The sequence below is a fragment of the Bactrocera oleae genome, chromosome 5, assembly GCF_042242935.1.
Source record: "Bactrocera oleae isolate idBacOlea1 chromosome 5, idBacOlea1, whole genome shotgun sequence".
Classification (NCBI taxonomy): Eukaryota; Metazoa; Arthropoda; class Insecta; order Diptera; family Tephritidae; genus Bactrocera; species Bactrocera oleae.
The window spans coordinates 13593600-13610793 of record NC_091539.1 but is presented as its reverse complement, the minus strand read 5'-3'; the positions used below and the strand labels follow the sequence as shown (position 1 = coordinate 13610793).

At 39.1% G+C, this 17194-nt stretch overlaps 2 protein-coding genes and 1 long non-coding RNA gene across 5 annotated transcripts; 2 read left to right on the top strand and 1 right to left on the bottom strand.

The window, feature by feature from the left end:
• The first annotated feature begins 1956 nt into the window (after positions 1–1956).
• LOC138857470 (uncharacterized) lies at positions 1957–4087 on the top strand. The gene is made up of 3 exons (XR_011396569.1): positions 1957–2067; positions 2188–2311; positions 2419–4087. It is a non-coding gene; the product is annotated as an uncharacterized lncRNA (long non-coding RNA).
• A 2558-nt stretch (positions 4088–6645) lies between these two features.
• On the top strand, positions 6646–11909 carry Usp16-45 (ubiquitin specific protease 16/45). Of its 3 annotated transcripts, none has more exons than XM_036371182.2 (7): positions 6646–6802; positions 7326–7691; positions 7762–8288; positions 8346–8482; positions 8550–8667; positions 8722–9458; positions 9521–11909. In XM_036371182.2, the coding sequence occupies exons 2-7, from the start codon at positions 7344–7346 to the stop codon at positions 10690–10692; spliced, it is 3039 nt and encodes a 1012-aa protein (XP_036227075.2). In that variant the 5' UTR covers positions 6646–6802; positions 7326–7343; the 3' UTR covers positions 10693–11909. The 3 variants fall into 3 exon arrangements, with proteins under 3 accessions (XP_036227075.2, XP_036227078.2, XP_014085422.2); XM_036371185.2 differs by having other exon boundaries at positions 6656–6802; positions 7342–7691; XM_014229947.3 differs by lacking the exon at positions 6646–6802 and adding an exon at positions 7138–7259.
• A 2166-nt stretch (positions 11910–14075) lies between these two features.
• Positions 14076–15389, bottom strand: LOC106614246 (MORN repeat-containing protein 3). The gene is made up of 4 exons (XM_014229872.3): positions 14802–15389; positions 14566–14750; positions 14419–14505; positions 14076–14348 (listed from the first exon to the last, which is right to left on the bottom strand). The coding sequence occupies exons 1-4, from the start codon at positions 15274–15276 to the stop codon at positions 14202–14204; spliced, it is 894 nt and encodes a 297-aa protein (XP_014085347.2). The 5' UTR covers positions 15277–15389; the 3' UTR covers positions 14076–14201.
• Between the last annotated feature and the right edge of the window lie 1805 nt (positions 15390–17194).

Sequence of the window (17194 nt, the reverse complement as noted above, 5' to 3'; positions counted from 1 at the left end):
TACACATAGTTAATAAATCGGTCGATCATAATTTTTACCCAGAGGGTAGCAGTCCAGCGAGCTGCTTAAATAATTTCAAGGAACTGACAGAGAATGCGCCACACAACTTAAGTGTTCTACGCATTTTCTTCGTATACTCGTACATCCATACTATATCAGTTCGTAAACAAATGCACGCGGTTTGTTTATATGTATTCATGTACCTTGCGCAAGCGGAATGCGTCCGTTTCGTTGAAGCGCAGCAAATTACACAGCATTGCACATGCTCGACTTAATGGCTGCACACAGCAGGCAGACACACCGTTGAACGGACGGAAGCTCTGAGAAACGGTGGAGCTGTGCTCACCTTCGCACGAATTGTTGTTACTTTTCATATAATTTTCTTTTTTGTTTCAATTCTGGCACGCGGCTTAATGGATCGCTTGGTGTTCGCTTTGTCGCGCGGCCTGTGAAGCATTAGGGAACTCCACAGCGTCTTAGAATGAATTATTTTTAGTGGCTGCCGGCTCTTTCGAGGAATGAGCAGCCACAGATATTGCAAACGTGTGTTTTACTTTCTTGATTTTTACCTTTCGCATTTTAATTTGATATTAAATGAGTGTACATTCAGCTTGCACGAGCAGGAGGAAGTATTGCCGATTTTGACTAGTTACAAAACTAGCCGTTCAATATGTATTGGGTCTATAATTACATTCGTGCGTATGGCGTAACTTAATTATTATTCCACTGTCGCAATATTACGAACATTTCTTTCAAAGCTACAGTCCTTGTGTGTCTGTTTCAGTATACCATACATAAGTATGTCATACATTTGAAGGATAAACAACTAAACTTTTTCTCACTCAAATATTTCGAACTTTGCGCCTGAAAAAATGTATTTGAACTACCCTTCTTCATTACTTTAATATGAAGCCTACCTAATTTTGTCACCGACATTCCGCCCTTCCGTACCTACCGCCCTATCAATTCAAATTTGTCAAAAGTGATGCCCGTAGTTGCAACGTAGAAATCAGTTGTTCTATTTATTTTCATTTAATAAATGTTGCCACAAGTTTGAAATTTCTCAGTAAAAAATTAAAAAAGTATAAGTACAAAGTCTTATTACCATATCTTCATTGGTCCTTTATACATATATATACTTGTATATTGTAAAGTTAAAGAAGTATATAGAATTTAAAATTATTAGTTGTCTAAAATTTTCACAAGGAAAATGGCGATTGATTCCTTAGATATAAGATTTCACCGAAAGGAAGGCGTTGCCACGCTCTTGGTCCAATTTTTTCACCGGCCCTTTTGTATCATAAAGCATGTAAAATTAAATGTATTTATTTAGTGAGTTATCGCACTTTTAGTAGTTTTCAACATAACCGTTATATAGGGAGGGAAATCATTTGATTTTACCCATTTTCGCACTGTCGAAAGAAGGTATAAAAAAATTTTCCCTGAGTAAATTTGGTTGATATAACTCTAGTGGTGTGTGAGAAATGTATAGTAAAGTTATAGATAAGAGGGTGTGGTCAAGCTTACTTTTTAAAAATTTTCAGATGCTTCTCTCTGATGCCGTTCGTTGTATTAAAATACAGTTTTATTTGGAATTTGGAACGGATCATTATCTAAGGCAATAATAGAATATCCGAAGAATCTGTTCAGATCGAATCACTACACAGAAGCTGAATGATCGGAATCAAGTTCTTTTAAGGAACCTTTTGTATTTGTGAAAGGTATTATAGTTATCGCTAGCACAGGCGGCCGCACGAACGGACGGACAGATAGTCAGCTGGACTTCAACTCGTCCTGATCATCTATATATAGAGTTATATTTTTATCTCGATTAGCTTTAGGTGATAAAGCAACCGTAGGTGAACAAAACTGTTATACTCTGTAGCAACATGTTCCGAGAGTATAAATATTTGTATGCAGAGTTGCCACCTGCATGGTTTAGAATTGCAAATTATAATTGTAAAGTATCATGATGGAATAGAAATTAAACACAAAGAATTGCCGCCGAAAATTAAAAGCGACGCGCATGTATTCCATAAAGCCACACACTTATGAGCAACTATATAAGTATGTAATTTATACAGACATACATATGTATAAGTACATATTAATAAAGAAATTCGCTTTGCAATGCAATTCATTAACTAAATTTCATCATTAATTTAAATTTTCCTTTCATGCAACCAGATGTGAGCAAGACAGCACAGAAGCCACATTTGTGCCGCCCGTTTTGAAGTGTATCGGCGAACCGATCAGCGCAGCACAGCAATCGAGATCGATGCTTCTGTAACAACAAAGCACACAAGACCAGGTAAGTTATTGTTCCATGTATGGACATATGTACATACATATAATATATAAAAAGCCAAGAAACAAATCATATATATATACATGTATTTGTGTATATTACTACTGCAGACTAGCAACCAGACCAGCCGCCCAGAGCCAGATTGCTATGAGGATCAATGCGCATTCTCAGTCAAATTTTAATTCCAAAGTTGCTTGCGCAGAAGAAGACGTTGCTTACAGTGTAGCGCAGACGCAAACTCTGCACAAATATAAAATTTAAGGTACCGGTCAAAAGTAGGAGAACTGATGGACTTCCGTCTCTACTGATGAATAAGGATTCGATTTAGTAGCCCTAAACCATGCTTGAAATCGTAGTCAAAGTGCTACGTAATTGGAAGGGAACCGGACCTGTATACGGTCTACGTTTATTGAACCAGCAGCACTCTCCTAAACTATTTTAAGTGCGGTTATGCAAAATTTCAAAAAATCGGCCGTTGGTTACAAAATATTCGAGATAACATATTATAAATGAACGATAATAGCCGAAAATTGTATTACAGGAAAAACATGGACTGTACTTACTACTAATGGAACGAAAACGGAGTCAAGTAGACCTTTACTTTCTTCCTCATGCATTTTGTTCAAGGGATATAGTTTTTTTACGATACATTTCCCTTTCTAAATATGAAAGAAATACCACGTCGGCTTATAGCAACTGATAAACATATACCTTTAGCAATATTGGCAATATTTACGATTGCTAAAACAACTGATCAAACCTATTGAGCACATTGGAAAAAGGATCAAGAGGCCTACTTAAGCTCAACCCGAAAAAGTAATAATAGCTTCTATTTAATCTACATATTTATCTGCTAGTGACGTGTGGTTTAAGCTATTCGCCAGAAAATAGTTTTCTTCACAAATTCGTTGTAAATAATTTTTTCAATTTTATATGAAAACTTTCCACAGTACAGCCGCAGAAGACCGATTGAGGCGAACGAATTCGAACAAGTGCCCAACCCTGAAAATGACTATTAACACAAGTACTCATACCGGTACGGCTATTTGCATCGGCAGACAGACTAACCGCCTTCCTGCACTCCTTCTACCCTTCAACGCTACCATGGTCCAACGTGTCAGTATGCATCTTCAGCTTCCTTCGTGGGCATTTCGAAAATCGCGCACGTTTTTATGAATTATTACCTTGGGGGGCGGTACGATTACGATGCATTTACATCGTCCCGGGTGTCGGTAATTATAGGGAGTTTATGTCTGAGGCTTCATTATGTTGCGTTTTGTTATACTTTGATTGCTGAATTAAGTTGAAACAGCACAAAGGTAATCGCAGCCACAACACGAAGCAAAGAAACAACAACAGAGCGAATGAAAAATGTATTGTGGCGAATATACATGTAAAGAGTATGGCCAAAGAAAATATGAGCGAAGCGAATGCGTAACGAATCACTTCGAAATGCAGCGGGAGAAACACCGAGAAAAGCGCAGGAGAACGAGTTTAGCCATGACTAAAAATGATGCTTCTGCAATTACGGCACTCTTTTTTGGTATCAAAGCATTGAGTTTTGTGCTTTTTCATGGTTATGGGTATGGCAGAAATATGATGTATGTATGTATGACGATATGTACAATATGTGGAACTCTAGACAATAGACCATAATTTCGACAAGAAGACTAATTCGAAACCCGCAAAATATCTTTAGATATATTCGTAAGAGATGATTTCATCGTTAAGATGTAAATTGTACAAATTAAATGAGATGCTCTCTCAAATATATCTTTAGAGCATAGTTTCCTTTGACCGTTTAGATAACAGTCGTGTTTACGAACTTTTATCCAGCCAGGGACTCTCAACTTGGCAGAATTTTTTTAAATAAGCGCATTAAAGAAGCCTAATAACGCGCTTGTGATAATAACTGCAGTGTGCTGCCTCTGCAGATACGTCTTTCAGACGACTTTGCTGGTTTTTCTTGCAATTGCTTGGTCTTTAAAGTGACAGTTTTCTGTCGAACAATTTTCAAATTTGTGTGAGACCTCACACTGCAGTGGCTTATAAACATCGCTTGTTTGAATCTTTGCAGGCAAAAAACAACTTCGTTTGGCAAAGTCCAGAAATTCGTAGCCACTATTGATCTTCTTTCACCTTTACATCGGTAAAGCTGTTAATGGTGTGTCTGAAGTTAGTTGCGTCTGTAGTCTTGTCGGCGTATTGTTCAATGTCGTCGACGTAAACGTAGACTACCTCTTACAGTATGCTTGAAAAACTGCCATTGTCACACCGATTGTTTAGTTATTTATTTCACTATCCCAGCATCAATTCCTTCCGCTATTTTCGAGAGGTCGGTATACCACTGGAATTACTTTAGTGCTCAGAATTCTCAATTTGTTCCTAAAGTTCGTAGTCATGGTAATGTAGTCTCTAGGAATATCTCCTATTTAATGGCCCACAACTTCTGAACAGTTATAACTTTTCAACATATTGTCGAGATGAGGAAGTTGTCGTAATTCTATATACATACATATATCATCCTGGGACTGATCCTGGAAAGTGTTCCCCGAGATATTGGCTGTGGTTAGCCAATACAGACTTCTTGTCCGTAATGGTTCTACGTCATCAAGCTATTGAGTAATCAAACTTGTCTCTTAATCGACGAGCTATGAAACGTCAATTAAAACTCGCAAGCGAGTTTCGCGATTAATAGCGCTGATAATTTAAACTGCAGAAAGCGCGATAGTAAAATACATGTATACACGAATACAACCACAACATTATCTCTCATAGCCCATAAAAACTTGCGCCCCACATCGCTGCTGTCGCACGTAATTTTAATTACAATTAAAATGCATTTATTGTATCCGTCAGATAAGTGCGGCAGCCACGTTGCAAGCACTTTCAATATTTGCTTTTCACAGTTGTTGTTGTTGCACATGGCGGTGCGCGTCGTCAACGTCATTGCCAATGATATCGGCTTGACGTTTCGATGGTAATGCCATCGGTTCTTTCATCAACTGCCGCCGATCGCATGGCCGCATCCAGCCGTGACCAAAGCCAACCTACTTGTATATATGTACAAATACATATGTATATACAAACACTGGCACACACTCGTGTGAGAGTAGTTGGGTCTGTCATATGCTGCTTTTCGCTCGCAACAGATTAGCTTTGTTTTTCTGCATGTATTCCATCTTTGCTTTTCGCAGCACACATCTACATACATATAGTATCCACAAATACGTGTGTATATGTATACATTTCTGTGGCACATACCCAAGCTCTCGTTGCGTTTGCACTTATGATGGGCGCATCCTTTCCCATGAAACTTTTGTTGCATTAAAACGCGACCGCAACAGAAACGTTCAAGTGGCGTTGGAGATAAGCGCCGATAAGATGTTGCATGCTTATCGCGCTGAACGGTCCACTCAATTGCATTAGCAAACTGGCAGCACATTGCAGCAATTAAAAGTGGCAGCAATGCCACTTGGTCAATGGAAGAATTATTACAAGCCTAAGTGACTGACAGCAGAGAACGTATATCATACATATAATAAATGCTGACAGGAAGTTCCACTCAACACTCAAGCATAAAAGAAAGTGATGTTTTGATAAAAATATGTATGTTTGTACATATGTTCCAAAGGATTGCAAAACTTGTCGGAGCTATAAAAGTTTTAGTCTACCTGAATCCCTATAAATAAAAGCGACACTCAGACCAAGGCTGATGTAAGAGTTCCTAATGGATATTTAGTTAGCTGAAATGAAATTTCGTCGAAAGCAGACAAACAGTAACAGCAATAGCTTGGAGAGTGCTACACTTGCTTAACCTTAAACATCCTGAAATATTGTTTGTTTGCAAGAAATAACACTAATTTTAGAGTTTGAGTGATTTACCACCTTCTCTCGCAAAATCTGGTTTTATATCATTATAAAAATTTAAATATATGGTTGCTTATATGTCATTACCACAAAACTTAATTTTCAAATGTCAGCGACTAATTTGTTATACGTGCAGACAACTTCACACATAGGTGGTGCGCAATAGCACAGGGTGCACAACAATCATTATTTACTTGATATTGTAATTAATTTTATTTTAGTTACTTTTACTTATAGATTTCTATGAAAATTATACAAAATTATATATATTTCAACAACTTTTAATGCCACTACAACTGCAATTTATAACAAATAAATTTAAAACAGTTTAAATAAATATAAAAAAAAAGGACAGATTTAACTCCCCAGCAATACAATACCGTATTGCTTAAGGAGAACGTAGATTTTAAATAAATTTAAAATAAATAAATCTACCTTCTGTGCTGACACGCCAAATAATTTTTGACATCTCTTGATATTTGACAGTCACATTTTGTGAAAATTTTAGACAATACAAATTGGAAAGAAATTGGAGTTCGTTAATTAGAAAGTGATATTTAGTGTATCCTAGCAATATTATAAAAGCTTAAGAAAAGATTCAAGAAACTACATAAACACTACAAGGTAAATAAATTGAGATTAAGTCGTCGCGTAAAGTTTTAGAGTGGAATCACACTTTTCGAAACGTGCTTCTTGCAGAAGAAACTAGGACAAAGAGTAATACTTGTTCGGGTGTATGTTTAAAATGAGAAAACGTTGTATTGTACGAGTATTGCATCCAAAAACAAAGAAATGAAAACACTCAACGTTAGCTACAATTTGATATTGCGGAATGTTGGTACTACAAGCGGTGCATTAAATCACTTGTCAACCCCTTCTCCCCTTAATGTGGGTCTTGCACAAAGTTTGATGTATTGTCGTTTTTATTCTTTTGTTAATTTTATTGTGCCGACGTATTTGTTGTATTATTTGTGCAGACGTGTGATCTTAACCTCAATACCGAGAAAAATTCAATTTGTGACATAGAAAAAATGCAATTTCCTTTAAATGCACACATATTAACATGTTTTTAGAGCAAACCGTAATATTTTATAATAACATGGATAGTTTTAGTCCACCTTTACCCTATCATTTTAATTATTCACAGAAAAACTATTATTTAGTTATGGTTAAGAAGAAACGTCAATCCGATGTGCATGATGATGGTTCATCGACAGATTCATCTGAAGGCGCACTGCAGAATCCTACATCAGGCGTTGGAGTTTGTCAGCATGTGAAAAAATCTGTTGATCCTACAAAATTGCGCAAAGTACTAAAGGCAAGTGGTCTTGTCGCGGATTGCATGCAATGCTCCAAACAAGGCGCTACTTCACCTGCTGCGGAGGTTAAGGAGTCAATTCTGGATGATTCGCTAAGCGGCTTCGAGTATGACACCACACTCTGGCTATGTCTTAAGTGTGGTTCCCAGCTTTGCGGACGGTCAAGGAATCAGCATGCTTTACAGCATTACAAAGTAAGTTATAACATATGCAAATACATTTATGAAAATAGAATTTACTCAACTGTACCTTTGTATCCCTTAGACACCTCACTCCGACTCACATGCGCTCACCATGAACACCCGTACGTTTGAAATATGGTGTTACGATTGCGATAACGAGGTTAAATCAAATTCACGTAAAAATCTATTGGAGTGTGTCGAAATGGTAAAAAAGGCTGCGCAAAAACCAATACCCATTGCATCACCCACGGAAAACACACCACTTAATAACATAGAAGGAAAGATACTGTCGACTTGGGAATCTTTACGTCCATTAGTTGAGACTCATGCGGTGAATGCAGCAAATAAACCAATACCGCTGCCGCCGCCACCACCGCCACCTATACCTGGTATGGCAAAGCGAATAACAGATCCAGCCATGCTATCCGCACCTGTAGTTACCAATAGACAAGCCAACACAAATGACCTGCAATCTATAGAAATCTTGCCGCGCGTGCGTGGCTTAACAAATCTGGGCAACACTTGTTTCTTCAATGCGGTTATGCAATGTTTGGCTCAAACACCCTATCTGCTAGATGTGCTCAAGGAGCTGTCAGAGCCCGGCGAAGAGTAAGCACGAAAATTGAAGTTTACATATTAAGTATTACAATAATATTTTATTTCCAGATTCACTTTACCAGGCGGTACTTTTAAATTCAAGGACGACGAGGATGTGCACTTGCCAATGATCAAAGGTACCTTGTCATCGTGGGGTGGACTTACAGCGGCACTTGCGCAGGCTTTGGAAGAGCTGCAATCAAGCGGTTCGTATATATTTTACAAAATATTTTTTATAGCCAATAATTTTTCAAATTTGTTTAAATAAAACAGGTGGCGTTTTTACACCCAGCAAGCTTTTCGATAAGCTTTGCATAAAATGTCCACAATTTCGTGGCGGCGATCAGCACGATTCCCATGAGTTACTACGTCATTTACTTGAGAGTGTCAGGTTAGTGTAAATAATATTATTGGCTTTTTATGCTCTAATCTTCTCCCCATATAGATCTGAGGACTTAAAACGCTACCAGCGTGTGATTTTAACCAATCTGGGCTACAAGGATCAAGATATCAATAGCGTATCTGAGGAAATGCGCCAGAAATGTAAAATATACGGCAATCAAGCAGCTGATCGTATACTCCGCCCCGAGCAAGTATTCCGCGGTTTTTTGGTGTCCACGCTTACTTGCCAAGATTGTTATAATGTGTCCTCACGGCATGAGTACTTCTTAGACATGTCATTGCCAGTTAGCGTTGAAAAGCCACAGCCGCCGTTCAGACGTAAAACCAGCCCCGATAATTCGCCAAACACAAGCTCATTTTACTTAAACACACCGCCTGCCGGACCCTCCAAAGCGCAACTGAAAAAGGAAAAGGAGAAAGAGCGCAAAGCAAAACGTGCCGCCAAACATCACGAAAACAAATTGAAACAGAAGGCAATATTAGAGAATACGACGGGCGCCGCTAACGAAGTTGCTGAAACAACGGCTATCGAAATGGGTTGTGCTAGGCGTGAGGACGGCGCGGCATTTTCTTCTTCGGCTTCTTCTTCTGAACAATCCGATGCTGACATTGAAGACAACCTGCTCGATGACAACACGGCCACGAAAACAGCGCGAACTGCAGGCATCAACAGTTACGACAGCAACGGCAACAAGCAATTGCCGCGCACTGGCAAATCGGAGAAACGCGACGACTCACCTGAGAATATGGACAAAGACTCACTAGATGAAGATGAAAACGGTACAAACATATTCATAAATAACGCTACATTATTTACTTTGCTATCATTTTTTTTCGCACAGATTCAGGCATCGCCAATAGTCCCGCCAACACAGGCAGCAACTTTTTGCCCTGCTCCGAAACGAATGGCGGTAGCGTTGGCGGTGATGCGCATGCCGTAACTGCGAACAATAGCTTATTAGCAGTTGGTCTCAGCGAGAAGGGGGCCACGATGATGCGACAACTTTCCCTAACCGATGCAGCCAATGCGGTCAGCGCGGCAGGCATTTTCGTGAATGGCGAAATGAAAGATGAAGCAGCGCTTGCTGCACAACTGGAACAGCTGAAACTCAGCGAACAAAAGGCAGCGCGCATGAAGGCCAAACGCGTGCGCACTCAAAGCCACTCCGATTGGAGCACGACCATTGCACCGCGTTACCAATGCGAAGACGGCGAGTGCTCCGTACAATCATGCCTGAATAATTTCACCGGCGTTGAGTTGATGACGGGCAACAACAAGGTTGGTTGTGAAAATTGCACCAAACGCATTAATGGCAGCGATCCGAAAGCCAAGACCGTCAACACGAATGCGACCAAACAGTTTCTAATATCTAGTCCGCCAGCTGTATTAATACTACATCTGAAACGTTTCCAACTCGGGCCGCGCTGCATATTCCGCAAGCTAACACGCGTCGTCAGCTTCCCCATGGTACTGGACATAGCGCCATTCTGCGGTTCCAAGGTAAAAAATTTGCCAAATATCGATCGCAAACAAAAGAAACTCCTATACGCGCTTTACGGCATTGTCGAGCACTCGGGCGGCATGTACGGCGGTCATTACACCGCCTATGTGAAAGTGCGTCCAAAACTTTCGCGCGACGACAAGCGCTGGAAATTCTTGCCACAAGGCAGCAAAGCCGAACTCGATCAAGATGACGAGCAGCGCAAGAAACTCGAAGAGCTCTTAGCCAAAGAGAAAGCACGCGAATTGCGCATGAAGGCCGCCAACGACAGCGATGACTTCTCCAACAGCAGCGATTGCTCATCGACAACAACAAGCACTTCCGATACTGACGAGCTGCCCGACACCCCAGCAGACACAGGCGGCGCTTATGGCGGCGACGATGAGGCGCGCGATGTGCAAGTGCCCATGGGCAAATGGTATTACGTGTCCGATTCACGAGTACAAGAGGTCAACGAGGAGGCGGTGCTGCGTGCGCAAGCTTATCTGTTGTTCTACGAACGTATTTATTAAAAATATTCTACTGAAATTTTGCAACAAAACAGAAAAGAGAAAATAATGAAGAAAAATAGACAAGCAACGATGTTGATAGTCATGCATTACTCGTAGTATGATGACCATAACCACAATAAATGCGTTTTTGACAGGCGCAGTGTGCACTTCAATTTAAGTGAAACAAAAAAAAAACAATAATACAATAATGTAATAACGCTATTAAAACAGCGATTTTGAAATTATAAACATAGTTAGGCTAGAAAGTAGAAAGGCAAGCAAACAACAAACGCGAAAAAGCCGCAGTAGCAGCAACAGCAGCAGTAGCGCAGTAAGGCATACATACAGCACGCAACTAGCGGCCGTAGTGCAACGCTTGACACGACACAAATGTGTGCCACATAACTCATACAAACATACAAAAGTCTTTACCACCAATAACTGTGTTTTGTGTCAAGTGTAAATTAACTCGCAAAAAGCGCGCGTGTTTTGAGTCAAAACAACTCGCTTGCCCACACAAACAACGCGTTGCATAGTTAACCGTTAATTTGTTTGTGTCAACAGTTTTGTGCAGTATTTTTGCCGCATGCCTTCTCCGCAACAACGTACTAAGTTCTTACTTTAGTTCAAGTTTATCTATATATATATTTATATTTTGCTTTTAAACGGGTATTAGGCAGTTGTATATATGCACACACACATACATACATACATACATTTATAATTATGCATTTGTTATACTTACTTCTATTCTGCTAACACCGGCACTTTGTTGTTAATATAATATTTGAACATTTATTTGAAGCAAACATACCACTGCTGACAGTGCATTTCTAAATATTACACTAACTAAGCGCATACATACTTAGAAAATGTGGTGAAGGTGCATATACACTTGTAGAATATTTTATGGAACATTTGCAGTTGCACTCAAATGTAGCAGAGCACGTGCGTCGCTTGCGCGGGTAGGGTTGTTAGTTAGTTTGTGCGTGTTGGCGTGCAGCAAGTAACTGTTTATGTGTAATGATAACGAAACGTTTTAATTAAATGATAATGATAAACAGCTGTATTGATGCGTGTAATCACTTTGATTACTGCTATACCATTATTGCATGCGTACGTATTTCAAATACCAACTAAATAAAAGCAAAAACAAAAAGAATTTTGAATAATACTTATAAACTATGCGTAAATAATGAAACGATCTTGAAAATAAATTATTATAAATTTTATGAAAATATATGTTTCTTGTTGTAATGCTAATCAAGCATTGCAAAAATATTCTGGAATGAAATAGTTGGAAATTGAGGTAATTTGGGTAAGCAACTTTTTTAATAAATCTTTATTTTTTAGCTTAGAGATGAAAAAAAGCAAAAATATTAAAATTGTGAAATCTTATGGAATTACATACATATTTCATAACTCTTTTTTATACTCTTGCAACATGTTGCCACAGTACACCTAACGGTTGTTTGTATCACGTAAAACTAATTGATATAGACATAGGGTTGATGAGACGAGTTAAAATCCGGATGTCTGTCTGTCCGTCTGTCTGTCTGTGCAAGCTATAACTTGAGTAAAAATTGAGATATCGTAATGAAACTTGGTACATGTGTTCCCTGCCAAAAAGAGTGAGGACGAGTTCGTAGATGAGCGTCATCCGACAACGCCACGCCCACAAACCGCTATTGATCGAAAACCTATAAAATTACATTCAGCACGAAATTAAGATTTAAAACTGTAATTTGGTACAGGGGATTGCAGTAGCAAGAAGCCCGTTACCATGACAGTCGGGTGTACGTAACCGGAACGGACCCGGATTTTTAACCGGCCAAGGACTGTCAACTCGCCAGAATTCTGCCGCTACAACAACAATAATAGCAAGAAGCACCTGTGGGCTAAATATGTAAAAAAAACGTTCGTCTATCGACAGTGTGAAAATGGATAAAATCGGGTGAAAAGTCCGTCCACTCCCCATATAACGGTACTGTTAAAAACTACTAAAAGCGCGATAAATCAAACATTATATACGCTAGAGACATTCAATTTTATGTCTGGGGTGGTATGAGATGTCTTTATAGGAACGGCTTTTAAAATTAGACAGTAGGTGTGGCACCGCCCACTTTAAGGTTATATCCCATATCTTGGGAACTGCTTAACCGATTTCAACCGAGCTCAGTACATAACATTGTCCCCATATTTCTATGTTGTAGTGCGAAAATGGGCGAAATCGGATTACAACCACGCCTATTTCTCATATGACACCATATTAAATTCCACTTGATTCTTTCACTTTCCACTATGCAAATCAAGCAACAATGGTTGTATCGGTGTAAAATCTGGCGTGAATAATTCGTTTAAAGTATGCCACCTTGTGACCAAAAATTGTCTAAATCGAACCAAAACTTTTCAACCCCCTAAGTACTAAATATGTGGACCCCAGTGCCTATAGTTCACTTTTTACCGAAAATATCGGTCAATGTGTAAGATTTATAACTGAAATTAATATATTAAAATAAATAAATGAAACTCTCGATAAATGGATGTTGTTGTGCCAAAAATGGGTTGAATCGGATCAATACTTCCTTTAATATACCGAAACCTTACGTAATTTCTCTTGCAAGTTACGAGAGTATAAAATGTTTGGTTACACCCGAACTAAGCCCTTCCTTACTTGTTTTTTTACATGTTTATAATTTTTCTATAACGTTTTTATACTTTTTAATAATTTGTTATAAAGCATTTAAAAAAACTACGATATTCGGGCGTACATGACCGTAGCGGACCCGGATTTTTATTTGGTCAAGGACTGTCAAGTCCGTAGCTTTCCTCAAAAAGTTTTTGATTGGTTTTTCTGCCTTTTATACAACAACAAAATTTCCAATCAAGAATTTTTGATCAAGGCCAGAGAGGGTTGTACACCTTCCTTTAGTGAGCGCTATGAAATCAAGAAGCAGGTAATTCTGTTTACATAAAACGACAGTATCTGTCTGTATTCTGAATGGGGACCCACAAAGAAGAAGGAAGGTGAAATCACAGTAAAATCGAAAAACAAATTGCAAATCAATTTGCATCGACAAAGATGGTACTTTAACGTTAGAGTAACTTCGGTCTAGTTATACAAAATTATTTAACTCAAGTACGCTAAATTGGAAAAGTGATTCCATTGCTGAAATAAGTTTATCTGATCCATTTCAGTCAGGTATAACATAATCAAACGATGTAGCCATCTAATACCTAATCTGACGTTAAGACATCAGATGTTATGTGAGTCCGCGTTGCTACTCTGAACTCTAAGGCTGCCTCTGGCTACGAGCGACCAAAAGAGGTACCTATGATATTCTATGGAACCTACAGTTCACTTTCAGTCAATGTAGTTTACATTAAGAATGGAGATAAAGTGCTTTTCGAGTGTGAGACTACCAGTCTAACCATAGACCAGTCGTGAGATTAGTTTCTAAAATGCTTTTTTAGACAAAATAACAATTATATATTATATATTATTTGTAGTTGAATTTAAAGGATTGGTGTTAAAGATTCAGATGAATTAGTTGTTCAACCTTTTTACATGTACAAGGAAGCTTGACCTCGAAACTGAATTTTGAGTTTGATATTGTTTTCGGCTCGAATCTGGTAAAATTCTTCATTTTATGTGCAAAATTAAGGCAAATCAGCTCCTGAAATATAACAGCGAGAGAATATGGTCTCAAAAGAGATTATTTTTGATTAATAAAAATGTGGACTTACATTGAATGATTTTGCTGGCTTGAATGCATTGGCAATATAGTGTTGGAACAACTGACAAACAAATTTGTCCGGATCTTGCAGGCCGAGCTGTTGTATTTCAGATTAAGATTTCAATCAAGCTCTCTAAATTAATCAAAAACAAATCACCTTGGGTATGGGATAAGGCGTTGGACTGTCAACCTGATTGCGGAACTCATCAATGACCATTGACGCCTTACACACATCATTCTCCCACATGCCCTTCTGTATTTGACCAGTATGCATGTGGTAGTAGGTGCCCTCACCATTCTTGAAACCTCTCGCAAAGTGTCCCTCATAACGATTGCCATTTTCTAACAATAAACAATGAAAAAGAGCGCAAAAATTTCAAATACACAACTGACGATAAAAGTAGACACCAATGCCGTGCTTTACGCCTGCCTCCCATTCGCCCATGTAAATGGCACCATTTTTGTACCACATGACACCCGGTCCATGACGTCGATTCCTCTCCCACCAACCATAGTAGACGCCATCACGAAAAAACTGCTTGCCCTCGCCCCATTTCATGTCGTCACGCCATTCGCCCACATATAAGCGTTCGGCCGTGCCATTCGGCAGACGATAGCGCATTGTACCGTAACCGTGACGTTTACCGTTACGCCATTGACCATCATAGATGAAATGCTTCTGCGACTCCTTAACGCCATAGCGGTGATGTTGATTGCGTAACCAGTAACCCTTGTAGATGCCGCCGGCTGGATAAAAAAAGGCTGCTCGCACGCCAGTGCTCTCGGCCTTGATGTTGTTCTTGCGTTCACAAGTCTGCACGCAGCCGCCGTGCGGTTTGTCCCATGTGTTACATTGCGCCATTACCATGAATCAGCGGAATTACTCTAATAGATATATCAACAAAAGTAAAAAGAAAGTTCCATCAAAAAAAGAAATTAAACAAAGTGTTTGACGTTTCTAGAAGGAAAAATAAAAGCGATACAGATATGATCGGTTCGAAGTTGTTGTTGAGCACATTCTTCGAAAACATTTGACGAATACGAGTATACAGGCCGTATAAAATTCCGCATGTTTTCCGGTTGAACCGACTGTCGAACGGATCAGCTCGAAATGAGAAAAAAATATTTCAGTCAGAATCCCAGTAGTTGGGATCTTTCGAATTCAGGATTGAAATAGGTATGGGCGTAGGTTCACCAGATTAAGAATATATATACATACATATAGCTGGCGCAGACTTACGGTTTTTGAGACATTTGCATTTTAAAGTTTTAAGCTCAAAAATTTGAATGATGTAATTCTAAAATTTACACACCTTTGTAAACCTGTATATTTCGTATATTAACCCGAGTTAGAATATAATTTCAGAACAGGTGGCAACTGAATGTTGACGAATCCATTATGGAGTTAATATCCTATTAATTTTGCATCGTTAAACTATTTTAGACAAAAACAAGTAAGGAAGGGCTAAGTTCGGATGTAACCGAACATTTTATACTCTCGCAAAGTCAAATGGTATACTCGTTTGAGATTTCTTTGTGGATTGACTGATATTTTCGGTGGAAGGTCAACTATAGGCACTGGGGTCGACATATTTAGTACTTAGGGGCTTGAACAGTTTTGGTTCGATTTAGACAGTTTTTGGTCACAAGGTGGCATACTTTAAACGTATTATTCACGCAAAGTTTTACCCCGATATAATCATTGTTGCTTGATATGCATAGTGGAAAGTGAAAGAATCAAGTGGAATTTAAAATGGTGTTATATGGGAAATAGGCGTGGTTGTAGTCGCAGATATCGAGATATGGGTTTTCACCTAAAAGTGGGCTGTGCCACGCCCACTGTCTAATTTTGAACGCGGTTCTTATAAAGTCATCTCATACCACCTCAGAGATAAAATTTAATGTCTCTGGCGTGTTTAGTGCTTGATTTATCGCGCTTTTAGTAGTTTTTAACAGTACCGTTATATGGGGAGTTGACACCCGATTTCAACTATTTTCACACCGTCAATAGAAGTGCTAAAAACATTTGCTTCCAGTGAATTTTGTTATTATAGCATTAGAGGTTTAGGATATATGCACATTAAACCTTTTTTAAAAAAAAATTTAACTGCAGATGCCCCTCCCTAATGTGATCCTGTGTACCAAATAACAGTCTTGTATCTTATTGCGGAGCTTAGTTATGGCAATTTATTTGTTTTTGATTAATGGCGTTTTGTGGGCGTGACAGTGGTCCGATTACGCCCATCTGCAATACCAACTGTCTCACGATATCAAGAAACATGTCTACCAAGTTTCATAAAGATATCTCAATTTGTAGTCAAGTTACAGCTTGCACGGACGGATGGACGGACAGACATCCGGATTTTAGCTCGTCTCATCATTCCGATCATTTATATAAATATAACCCTATATCTAACTCGATTAGTTTTAGGTGATACAAACAACCGTTAGGTGAACAAAACTATTATACTCTGTAGCAACAGGTTGCGAGACCTGCCACTTCAGTACGCGAGGGTGATACCTTGCTAAAATGGCTGGTAGGCTAATATCACAATCGCCTCCGTCTCGTTAAAACCCTGGCAGGTCTTCAAGTACGTTCAAAGCACGTCACCATTAAACTGGTCGTACAGGTTCAGTTGAGAGAACTCCTGATTAGCGTCCGGCTGGCTCTGAACACAATCTCTCATGAGGACTTGTGTCAACCCTCGCGTGATCTACCGTAAGTGTAGACAACCACGGGCCCTTTGTCGGGGCGACTGTTCAACGTGTGGCGATAGCGGCTTGCA